The sequence below is a fragment of the Anopheles darlingi genome, chromosome 3, assembly GCF_943734745.1.
Source record: "Anopheles darlingi chromosome 3, idAnoDarlMG_H_01, whole genome shotgun sequence".
Taxonomy (NCBI): domain Eukaryota; kingdom Metazoa; phylum Arthropoda; class Insecta; order Diptera; family Culicidae; genus Anopheles; species Anopheles darlingi.
In genome coordinates, this window is record NC_064875.1 from 4,463,797 (window position 1) to 4,475,000 (window position 11,204).

At 48.8% G+C, this 11,204-nt stretch overlaps 3 protein-coding genes across 8 annotated transcripts in view; 1 reads left to right on the plus strand and 2 right to left on the minus strand.

Moving 5' to 3' along the window:
- The first annotated feature begins 761 nt into the window (after positions 1 to 761).
- Positions 762 to 4,732, plus strand: LOC125956276 (dynein regulatory complex subunit 6). Its single transcript, XM_049687989.1, has 2 exons — positions 762 to 973; positions 1,823 to 4,732. The coding sequence occupies exons 1-2, from the start codon at positions 854 to 856 to the stop codon at positions 3,944 to 3,946; spliced, it is 2,244 nt and encodes a 747-aa protein (XP_049543946.1). The 5' UTR covers positions 762 to 853; the 3' UTR covers positions 3,947 to 4,732.
- Positions 4,733 to 4,765: 33 nt separating this feature from the next.
- Positions 4,766 to 7,084, minus strand: LOC125956321 (uncharacterized). Of its 3 annotated transcripts, none has more exons than XM_049688065.1 (3): positions 6,806 to 7,084; positions 5,871 to 6,710; positions 4,766 to 5,794 (listed from the first exon to the last, which is right to left on the minus strand). In XM_049688065.1, the coding sequence occupies exons 2-3, from the start codon at positions 6,630 to 6,632 to the stop codon at positions 5,576 to 5,578; spliced, it is 981 nt and encodes a 326-aa protein (XP_049544022.1). In that variant the 5' UTR covers positions 6,633 to 6,710; positions 6,806 to 7,084; the 3' UTR covers positions 4,766 to 5,575. The 3 variants fall into 3 exon arrangements, with proteins under 3 accessions (XP_049544022.1, XP_049544021.1, XP_049544020.1); XM_049688064.1 differs by having other exon boundaries at positions 5,871 to 6,734; XM_049688063.1 differs by having other exon boundaries at positions 4,768 to 5,794; positions 5,871 to 6,687.
- Positions 7,085 to 7,219: 135 nt separating this feature from the next.
- Positions 7,220 to 11,204, minus strand: part of LOC125956263 (uncharacterized) — an 8,864-nt gene continuing 4,879 nt past the window's right edge. For 2 of the 4 annotated variants that reach the window (XM_049687962.1, XM_049687963.1), the window contains exons 4-5: positions 10,158 to 11,204; positions 7,220 to 9,013 (exon numbers count right to left, since the gene is read on the minus strand). The exon at positions 10,158 to 11,204 is cut by the window's right edge and continues 2,634 nt beyond it. In XM_049687962.1, the coding sequence (XP_049543919.1) occupies positions 8,610 to 9,013; positions 10,158 to 11,204 (1,451 nt within the window). In that variant the 3' untranslated portion in view covers positions 7,220 to 8,609. Of the gene's footprint in view, positions 9,680 to 10,157 lie in introns of all 4 variants that reach the window. The other 2 variants (XM_049687964.1, XM_049687965.1) reach the window with 2 other exon arrangements.

Consider the following 11,204-nt stretch of genomic DNA (forward strand, 5'->3'; position numbering starts at 1 on the left):
TGCGAGTACGCGAAGCCAACGACGGCGTGCTCATAGTCCTGTCCGAGTCTTTCCGTTTCCCGCTCACACGCGCCACTGTGGGAGCGCGCGCACGTCACGCGTGTGTTCGGCATCCGTTCGGCACCGAAAGGATGCCAGCAGGAGGCACGGCTCACGCTGGCACACCAAAGGGGACGGGCGTTCATTCGACGAACACGACACTTTCCCCTGTTCGGATGAATCCGTGTCTGGCTGAGGAGCTGTAAAAAAGAAAAGGGAGAACCGTTGGTCGTCGTTAGTTTACTGTTCGCTGAAACCAGGACATCCCGTAGCGTGAGGAAAACGAAAGAAGCAGGGTGAGTCGGATCTTGGGTGCCACCCAGAGAATCAGCTGATCAGCGGTACCACGGCGACCGCTCCTTGGCGTAATTAGACAAGCGTGACCACGAGGGCACCCCACCGGCATTCCGGCGCGATTCAGAGAATCATTAGGGAGCGACGGGAACCGCACCGTCTCGGTTGCCACGGCGGGGGAGCAATGAAAATTATGGGTTTACAATCCAGAGAACCGCCCCAACGATCGGGATATCGAGATGGAAAGTCAACATTTTCTCACGGTTATTTTCTTTGCAGACGAGCAACAGTAAGAAGAATTTTCAAAATGCATAGAACCGACCCGAACAGCAAGCTGGTCCATCGCTAGTCGCGCTACCGAGAAACGTCAGGTGGTGAGTGTCAAGCATCGACGCAATCTCCACCGCCGCCGGCCCTAACCAAAAACAGCTGTGTGTCGCAATCTTACGCAGTAGTCGCACAGTCTAGCGCGTTCAAGCGGCGGTGGAGATTCGTTAAAGTGGTCTGCAAACAACCAACGATGGCGACCAGCCAAAGTGTAGTGGGTCGTGCAAAAGGTAGTTCCGCCTACCACGAGTACTACCGGGAGCTGAGTGGTTACGACGAGTTTGGCCCACAGTATGCTGACCTTCCGATGGAGGTAAGCTTTTCCTTGTTTCCAAACACTTTTCCTTGCTACCAGCGCTGCTACTCACGTGACTCAATCACGCAGAGGCCCGTGTACCCGCCCCGGGACGCGATGCGTGAAAGAAGATTAATTGCTATTGTCGCCGTCATGATAACGCGGCTGCGGGGTGATAAGAGAGTTTATGTGCCGCGAGAAACGCTTTCCGATTATAGATAGCGATACGGTATGATAATGTCGCGCGTCGCATATGAGGAGTAGAGGAAGATAACAGCTGTTGTCCTAACAGCTTAATACCAGACATAAACACAAACTGTGATGGTTTTCGAAAAACGTTTTAGCGGCTCTCGAAAACATGTTTTGAAAATTTTTCATTCGTCGTTCCCTGCCCTAGACGACCATGGTTGCTTTGATAGCCTTGCTATAATTAGACGATCGTGATATGTAAGGGAGTGGCAAATGAGAATTCGTTTTAGGCCTCTTTCAAGATACTGTTTTCTATACATGATGAATACGAAATCATAATGCGCGAACATAGAACCCACGATACTAAGTTCGTGCGCTTACCAGCCTTCTTCCAAGGACACACATTAACGAGTCTCTTTACAAAATTTTGAAAAAAAAATCATTAAATCATGGGATCAGATGAACTTAGGTTGATGAACAGTCGTATCACGCGGATGTACTATTTGCCGAGTAATATCCACTGCCGAGTAAGGAGCCATACGTCAAAGAAGGGATGATACGTGATCAGGCATCTAATCGCTATCCGGTCTGCCTCGGTAGTACCCCATCATAAACTGAACGTGATATTTCCGAATTGCCCACTCACTCTATTTGATTTTCGCACTCGTATTTTTACAGATTTTGGTAAAGATATTCACCTATCTCAAGGCGTCGGATCGCTGCGTCGCCGGGCAAACGTGTCAGCGATGGCTAGAAGCAACGCAACACAATCACTTCCGGGAGGACCTATGGCTTGCCCTGCATCGTACTACGTTCGATACGAACGTGGCCCCGATTGCCGATCTGTTGGCTAGTAGTCGCACCTTCCCGAACCTCAGCTTCAGCGAAGTGGACTTCGAACGGATAGGCAGTTTCTTCGAACGGTTCGGCGCGACGATCCGGCGGATCGAGTTCCGTGCTTGCGAGATACAGGAGCGAACGTTGTACAACATCCTGCGTCACCTGTCCGGCTTGCGCTCGCTCACGATACACTCGTGCCGCGATCTGTTCATGTGCATACGTCTCTTTGAAGATCCGGCTGAACGGACCGAGCTTATGGGTACACTGTCTAACGTGCGCGAGCTCCGGCTTACGCAAAACCAATACCTGTCCGATGCGACACTACATCGGTTCTGCGAAGTAATGCCATCGTTGGTAGTGCTCGATCTATCTGGTTGCCACATCTCCTTTCACAAGGGTCTCTATCGGAAGTTTTACCCCGCCAGCAACGGACAGCAACCGTCGGAGAGCGTGCTGACGTTTCACTACATTTCCCGGTTGATCGAGGAACGGAAACGGATGCTCCGGGTACTCAATTTCAGCGAAACACTCATCGATGACAGTGCGTTGGAGCTGCTGACTGGATTGCAACCGGAACTGCAGCTCGAGCGGCTCGAGTTGAACCAGTGCGAACAGCTGTCGCCCCGTGGACTCGAGGCGCTGCTGCATACACAGACAGGAACTCTGACGCAGCTGCATCTCACCAGGGCATACCGATTGACCGATACCTGCCTCAGACAAATTTGCCATGAGCTGCCGGCGCTCCGTGTGCTACGAATGCGCGAATGCCGTGCGCTCAGTGACCAAGGTGTGCGTGAGTTGTCGCACTTGCCAGCGCTCGAAGTGCTAGATGTATCATACTGCAGGGACATCACGGGTGAGGGGTTACTTGCTGGGCTGGTAGCTCAATCTCAAGGACCCAACTGCTGCCTACGCGAGCTACATATCCGCGCCCTAAACCATCTCAGCGTGCAAGCGATCATCGAGCTTACGAAATGGTTACCCGAGCTGCGTCTCTTCGATCTGGGATTTCATCATCAAAGCATGTTCGAAATCGCCATGCAGCACATCTTCCGCAATCTCGTGCGCCTCACCCATCTGGACCTAGAGCATTGTGACTATGTGTCGGACAATGGGATGACAGGAATTGGCATGGGACCGTTAGTGGCATGTGATGGGAAAACGGATGCATACGTACCTCCCGGTGATACCGGTGTGCGGCAAGAGGAAATCCAAGATACTCCAAATGTTCCGGCCGTAGAGCAGCCCGCACCAATGCGCATATCGATCCGGAGCCGTGCCGAGCAGCAGATAGTCGAGGAAGCGGAGCGAAAGCAACGCCTCATGGCCTTCATTAACACTCGGCCAACCACGGCGGCGGCGACGAAAGCTACCATGCAAACTGACGATCAGACCACCAATGGTTATTCGATCAGTCGGTTGAGGCAGCTGCGTATTCTTAATCTGACGAGATGTAACCAATTGACGGACGTTTCGCTGCTATGCGATTTCCGCCTGCCCGAACTGCAGCAACTTTCACTCGCACAGTGTCAGCAGATATCGGTTGACGGGATTCGGGCGCTAGTGCGCAGCTGCCCATCTATCGAGCAGCTCGATCTGAGCGAGTGCCACAGTCTGAACGATCGTGCAGTGGAATTGATTGCTGAACATTTGCGTCGCCTGCGAACGCTCAGTCTACGCCGGTGCCATCAGCTGACGGACTTCAGTCTCGACTACATCGCGTGCCACGCGCGCCAGTTGCGTATGTTGGATGTACGGGGTTGTAAGCACATGTGCGAAGATCCGGCCATGCGGCTAGTCAGTCTGCCCCTGCTGACTACCATACTGCCGGGGTTGCATGACGAGGGTAACAGTGTCTCGTCGACCGGTTTCGGAATTTCGTTGATGGCCTCTTCATCGACGTCCTCTGCGGCTCCACGGCGTCCCATTCCGAGACCTCCGGCGATGCCACTGTTTATTTAACAGCCGACGAACGATGCTGCTCGTCTTTTTGTTGCTCTTTGATACCGGATGTCTTCTGCTCATGGTAACGCTTTTGAGTCGGTGAATCTACACAAAAACATCCACGAACAGCCGGCAGGAATCTTTGTAGTAAGAACAAAGCAAGCTGAAATACGCCGCCCCGAATTAATTAACTGAAAGTATTAATACTACGGACTGGACACGCCGAACATATTCATCTAATGACGCAAGAGGAATAACCTGGTATGTTTTGCAAGCATCCGACTTCTGGCGCCTCCCCAAGGCAGGGCCTAACAACGTTACTCAGCATTAATTTACTTCAGAGAAAAAAGGTGTCTAGCGTTGATAAGCTTTATTGGAGGGAAAAAGATAAGCCTCAGACGACATCGCTGAGGTTGATAACGCTACCATTCATGAAGTGAGAAGTGAACGGGCATCGATGGTCATTTAATCAAGATAAGTATTGTTGTTAAATGAGGAGTGCAATGTAAATATTTAACTATTGAATATGTACAGCTGTTAATAAATTAATAAATCTTGTTATGCTGTGCTCTTTAAATGATAAACTCTAAAATGAAGCAACAATGAAGAGAACGGTTCATTATTTATCAATGTTACACTCGCTTTTATCATTAGAACTTTAAATTGATAGTAAAGCGTCTGTCGATGCTAATCCCGGATATATATTCCCCTTCTCGAACAGCAGATTACTTATGGTAGACAATCGTACACCCAGCGATTGATTGGGTCAAGACAAATCCTAAGTGAATCTAAAGAGAGTGAAATTCTCTTGTGTGATATTATCACTTGACGTTGCCGAATTCTCGAAAGGAACAGAATTTTATCGTTAGGCTTTCGTTTTATTTCTAATTATCTATAGCCCGTGCAGCGGCCAGAGGGCTCGCGTTTTGGTTTGTTCCTTTGTAAATAATTGATTTTCTTTTCCTCACATTATCATATACTATCTCTTCACCATCTCTTCGGCCTGTCAGGCTTTTAGTTTTTTATATTTTAGCATTTTTGCTTTTCTCTAAGTGACCTTTGAAGTGTTGCCACCCAGCAACTGGGTAAGCGCTGATTGAATAACCAAAAAATATATGAAAATACCGAAAAATGTCGAATACTAAGAGTTTAAGAAAACTAAGAAAACGTTTTTTTCGCGGTTGCGGCTACGCATGAGAATCAAACAGCACACAAAACAAATCAGTACAAAAGCGCGACCCTCTATTGAAGGAAAAGAAAGTGGAGAATACATGATCGTGTTGCACGATACACTGTGTTCGCGATAGGGGTTGGCGTTATATGTTATCTTTTTCACAATAAATAAGTTTTAATAAAGAAAATGGCACTAGTTAAAACGAATATCAAATTTGCACATAAAGAAATATAAAAAGACCAGTCTCTCGAAGCTTGAAAACAGTAAACTAAAACAACAAAACAACGGAATAAGTTAAGAACTAAGACATGCACTCGCACTCTCGCACACTCAAAAAACACACATACACACACACACGCGATAGATACACTTTTATACACACAAACTTTGGGAAGTTCGCTGGATTTCACTGGCCAAAGCACGAACGAACGAACGAAAATTACTCAGTTAACCCGCATACCGTAGACACCATTCTAACCGTACTCCGACTGTATGGTGAGTGAGAACTCGCCCTTGGAGTGGATGAACGTACCGTGATACCAGAGGCGCGTATCAACCAGCAGTGCATCGCCCGGTTCTACGTAGAAGCTGAAACTACGGCAAACCGCGTCACATTCCGGTGTTGGCGCAAGAATCCAGCTCTTGTTGCCACGCAACTGAGCCTGCCACATGAGCCGCGGTATGTAATCGATCTGGAACGAGACAGAGGAAGAGAGACGCAAGTTAAGCTAAATCAATCCGGTTCACCACGCAAGATAGTGCGCTTACATGCATCACAGCACCCTGTTCGTAACCAAGAAACACAAAATCTGTGTTGGGCATTTCGGCATCATCCGGCAGAAAGTGGGGCTTCGGGTAGAGCTTCCGCAGTTCGGTGAGCACACTCGGATTGCAGTTGCTCCACCCAACGTACCACGGTTGCTGGCCGGCCCGAAACTCGGCCCGCTCGTCCGACATCCGGAACACGTCCCGGAGCGTCTGGAAGTTGGATTTGAAGTGTAGAAACTGGCAGTCCTCATGCAGGCTATCGAGTGCGGCCGGGTGCCTCAGGTAGAGATCCTTCAGGAAGGTGTAGTTCAACAGCCGGACGGCTGGCCAGTGCGAGACCGCTCGCTTGATGATGATAGGTCGAGAGGAGTAGGCGTACGGTTGGAACTCGTCGCGTGTCAGATTCTGCAGAATGATCGGTCGATCGATCCCACGGCAGAAGTCACAGTTCGAGACGGGGCGCGTCGCCTCCCAGATCAGGTAGTTGTTTGGCACGATACAGCGCATACCGAGCGCCAGCTCCAGGAATCCGGCCAGAAACGGCGTCACGATGAAGAGTGCCACCACGAATAGCGCACTGTAAATGATCGCCAGCGTACCGTCGTTCGGAGGGAAGAAGCGGGGCGGCCGGTAACCGATGGACTGTTTAAAGGCTTCCTCCATGTCCCGCTCGGTGATGCCCCGGTTCGTCCGAAGCACCTCATTGCTCAGCAGGTGCAGCTTCTGCAGCAGGATCTGGTCGCACAGCTTCACACGGTCCATGATCCAGGTGCGCCCTTCGTCGGCTGAGCTGGGAGATCCGGGAACCACACTGGAACTACGGCCGGGAGAAGAAGTTTACTGTTTGGAAAACGGAAAAACAATCTAGGAACGCGGAATCATGTTTGCGTTTCGTGGCGCTTCAAGCGATTCGTTTCCAGACCAAGGGCTTTTACCTTAACGTAACATACGAACTGCAGCTGTTGTTGGTTCGATAAACCTACTTCCGGCCAGGCGGGCCATCCCCAGATTTGTTTTGCACTCCTAGAACGTCCGGAACTTCCAACTCAGGCTGCAGTTTTTCACGGTTTTCTACTTTCCCGGCCCGCTCGGTGGGAGTTGGGGAACCACTCGAATTTGTTCTTCGAACACGAAATCACGACCGATTTGATCACGAAATTTCTCGAAATGTTCAAAAAAGTTAAAAACTCCCACTTTTAGTGATTCCTAACCAAAACAACGGCACAGGGTTGTAGCCGATTAAGGCACAGTGGGATTTCTAGCTCATTTCGGACAAAAATCCATCGTACAGATTCATTTTTCGGATGCTGTGCCGTTTGGTTCCGAAAGAGATGCGCAAGCGTTTCCACATAATTTTCTTTATTCCATTTATTTAATTTCATTTCCATCTCTGCAGCAAGGATAATGCGGTGCCCCCGGTCTAATCCAATCGAATGTAATTGTATGAGTTTTGTATGTAGGTAGAGTTTGCAGCATTTCGTACGCGATGCTCTCGGTTCGACTGATCAGTAATAGCTATCTTCAAACGATGCCATTTCATTTCCATGCCCGACAATCGCATATTCTATACGTTCGGCTCGGTGCTATCTTTTAGCTATTTATTAACGCTACCTCTGCGATCTATACCTACAGCGTCGCGCAGAACGCCTTTCCGCTGTGTAAAAACACGTACATACAGTCCATTCAGTAAGCTTCAGTTTAATAGTAGAAGGAATTTTACCGCTACAAATACAGATAGTGTTTCACATATTGTTTGCTTTTTTTATGTACCCATATCATGGGACATGGGATTTGTTTTTCTCCGCTTTCGACTATTCGACGGGAACACTTAATATGCTATTCCTTTTCTCTTCCTTTCTCTGCTTGTTTTCCCGGTTTTTTTTTCATTTTCTCCTCATTATCTTTTCTCTCTCCTGCCTTAGGAGGTTTTTTTTTCTTTTCTTCTGTTTTCTTTAAAGAATTTTCTAATTTAATCACGATGAGTGACTGCAATTCATAGTTTTCTTTGCATGCTCGTTTATCATTATCCACAACTTCAAACCGTACCGACCGGATAGGTGTGCTCGCAGCTATCAGCAATGTATTCCATCCCCGCGCACATCACTGGACGATGATACTACATTTCCTCGAATTCATACTAAACGCACACCATAGCGCTACGGTTCCGAGAGAATTAAGATAATGCACTGCCCTGGACAACTTTCGTTTTAACTTTCTCCATGCTGCTCCACTGTACCACCGTACACTATCATCTCCGACTGTAATAATCAACGAGCGTTCCGATAAAAATGAGATTTTGTTTTTCCATCTCCTGGTGTCTGCCTTCATCGTGTCGTCGAATTAGAGCTCAATCCGGGAGCTTCTTAGGATAGATTCCCTTGCACAAACTTGACTACTAAGCCGATACAACGTTGTAAGCCGATACAACGTTTTCCTTTCGATCAGCAGTACCGAGGATAGTGGAGCTAGAAATGAGCATATACATTCACGAACCTCGCACAATAGGGAAACCAATAGCTGTATCAATAGAGAAGATAAATTTAAAAAAGACATTTTGTCGATTTCTTCTCGGCAAATTTTAACCAGCGGCAGCCACCTGCCGGCGCACCTTGTGGCGTAACAACGACCTGGATGTCGGTCGTACCCATCATTTCCATTACGAACGACGACGTTGAATGACAATCGAACGAAAAGAGGATTCAATTATTTACAGCAGTTCTACGGCCCGCATTCACTCTGCTATCCGCGACTGTATGTCCGTACTACCATCGTCGATTGCCGCGGACGTTGCTCGTCCTCTGGTCGATGATGGGCGCCACCGGCATAGAAGTAATGATGCTGCGGCTGTTGTTGGTGCTGCAACTGCTGTTGCTGCCGGTACTGCCGATGGTGCTGATAGCGACGGGCACGATGAGGGAGTAGAACGTCGGCCGGCTGCACGATCGCTTGTGATGATTCTCTGTAGCTGTGGTGGAGTGAGGTAGCACTCCTTACATGGTGGTTGGTAGTGGTGGCCGGACACAAGGTGGATACCACCATCGAAGAGGTGGAAGACGTAACGGGGTTTGTCGGTAGTAATAGGTCAGTCGTGCTTCTACCATGTCCACCACCACCTGCTGTGGAAGGACGACAACATACAACAACTGAATGCGAAACACAGATCAATGTCCGTCCTCTTTTCTTTTGCCCGCTTCAGGAGGAAGTGTTTGAAGAGAGGATGGATGCGTTTTTGGGCTCTCATTTCTCTTTTCTTTTAAGCATTAAAGAGGCAAAACAAAATAATTCTTACAAAAACCGATCGCATAACAGAGCTAGAATGCTTTAACACTAATACATTATGTTTCGGGTCCTCGTTATTACCGTCAAACATCTAAAGAATAATATTTACACAGGGATTGACCGCAACAACGGTGGACCCTAAGACACACAGATGTTTCTCCTTTCGGCTGGCGTCTTCCATTAGATTCTAATTAACAGTCTTTTCTTCTGTACAGTAAGGAGTATTTTTAGAGCTCTTCTTGATCTCTCGCGAGTTCGTATCCGCTTCACTTTGCTATACTTCACATTCACTAGTTTCGCTAGAGCTGTTTCTGCGCTACTATCCTCTTTTCAAGCTCTATGCTGCGCTGTGCAATCTATCCGTTCATATGAGTGATGATGATGCCATATCGGGGCTCGATGGACCAAGTAAACCAACACCCAATAGACAGAGATACACAGAGACATACAACAAGCAGATAGCTCCCGCAACCTTACAGCATCACGAACACAACTACCGGCAGTAGCATCCTAAATTAAGGAAAATGATCCTAAAAAAGAAATGCAGTACAAGAAAAAGAAAACAATAAAGATGGTGATAAAAGATGAAAATGTGTGCAGAGCAAACGTAAAACGGCACTACTACATGAGCGAATCCAGTTTCGGCGATTCGAAATGTGGTGATTGAATTAAGCACAGCGGGACAAACACGTGGTAATTGAACTAATATCAAAATGATGGGAAATAACGGCAACAATCGAACAGAGATTTAAATAATGAAATTTAAAAAAATGAAACTCTAAAAGCAAATAAATTAGAACACAAAACGTTCAAATTAATACAGTTAAATTGAGAGCAAAGCAGTTAAATGATATGAAACAGAAGCTCGTAAGCGGTACTCTGTCTTCCGCGGTCTAGCTCTCTGCAAGTCACTCTAGTTTCCTCTCGTAGCAAAGCCTACTGAAATGTTTCTAGATACCACGCATCACAGCTTGACACACAGTTTCGACGACACCAAATCAAGCTTACCTTTGGAATCATTTCTCTTCCGCACGCTTCCGCCAGTTCCAGCAATACTGCTACCGTGGTTTGTCCTGCGGGACACTATCGTCCCAGGCCCGTCTGCACCGCAACTAGCTGCATTTTTCGTTTTACGCTTGCCACGGGTGCAAATTGGCGAGTAATCCACATCACGCGTATCATCGTCGTCCTCCTCGATAAAATCGTCATCTTCGGGCAGAGTGGCAAGCCGAGTTTCCCTCGTCAGATCACCGACCGCCGTCTCGTAGTAGTGCCTACTATCGTGCTGCGAAGCGTTTGAGGCCGATACCGAAGAGGAGCGTGAGTTGGTAGCCGAACGATTCCAACCGTTGCTCGATGATACCGTCGATGATGGTCCCTTACGGCGTACGGAAGAACGTCGACTGCTCCGAGTGTCCTCACGGGGCGAGCTTTCGTTGGTAGTTGGTACTCGTCGTCGCCGTCGTCGGCGCGTCATGGAGCCACAAGAGCCGAGGGACGAGGAGCTCGTCGACGTCGACGAAGAGGCAGCCGTCGACGAGGACCCCGTGGAGGTGGAAAGGGCGGAACACGAGGATGCCTCCGATGTGGCGAGTGAGTGAGTGCTGCTGCGTGAACTTTCATCATCACCCACCGACACGCGATCACGCGTTGACGCCTTGCGCTGCTTCTTGGCCCGCTGCCGCCGTCGTTCGATGGACGATTCGTCGAGCTGGGCGGCAGCCGATTCCCGACGCCGCTTGTTGCGCATCGCGGCCTTCCGTTTGCGCGCCAGATCGTCCTGATAGTCGGTACCACGATCCGTCGGTCGTATCCGCTCCCGGAGGCCCGATTTACGGCGCTTCACAAAGTGGTACTGGCTGCTCATCCGGTCCGAAGCGATCGATCCGGCATAGCTACGCGAAGACGGTGGCGGGGCCGTGTCGTGCGAAGAATCATCGACATCACCATCGTAGTAGGCTTTGCTGTTGTTGTTTAAGTGATGAGGATTATGCTGCGCAGGGTTACCACCGTACTGCCGTGCCGGTTGCTGTTCTTCATATTGCTCCACCTCGT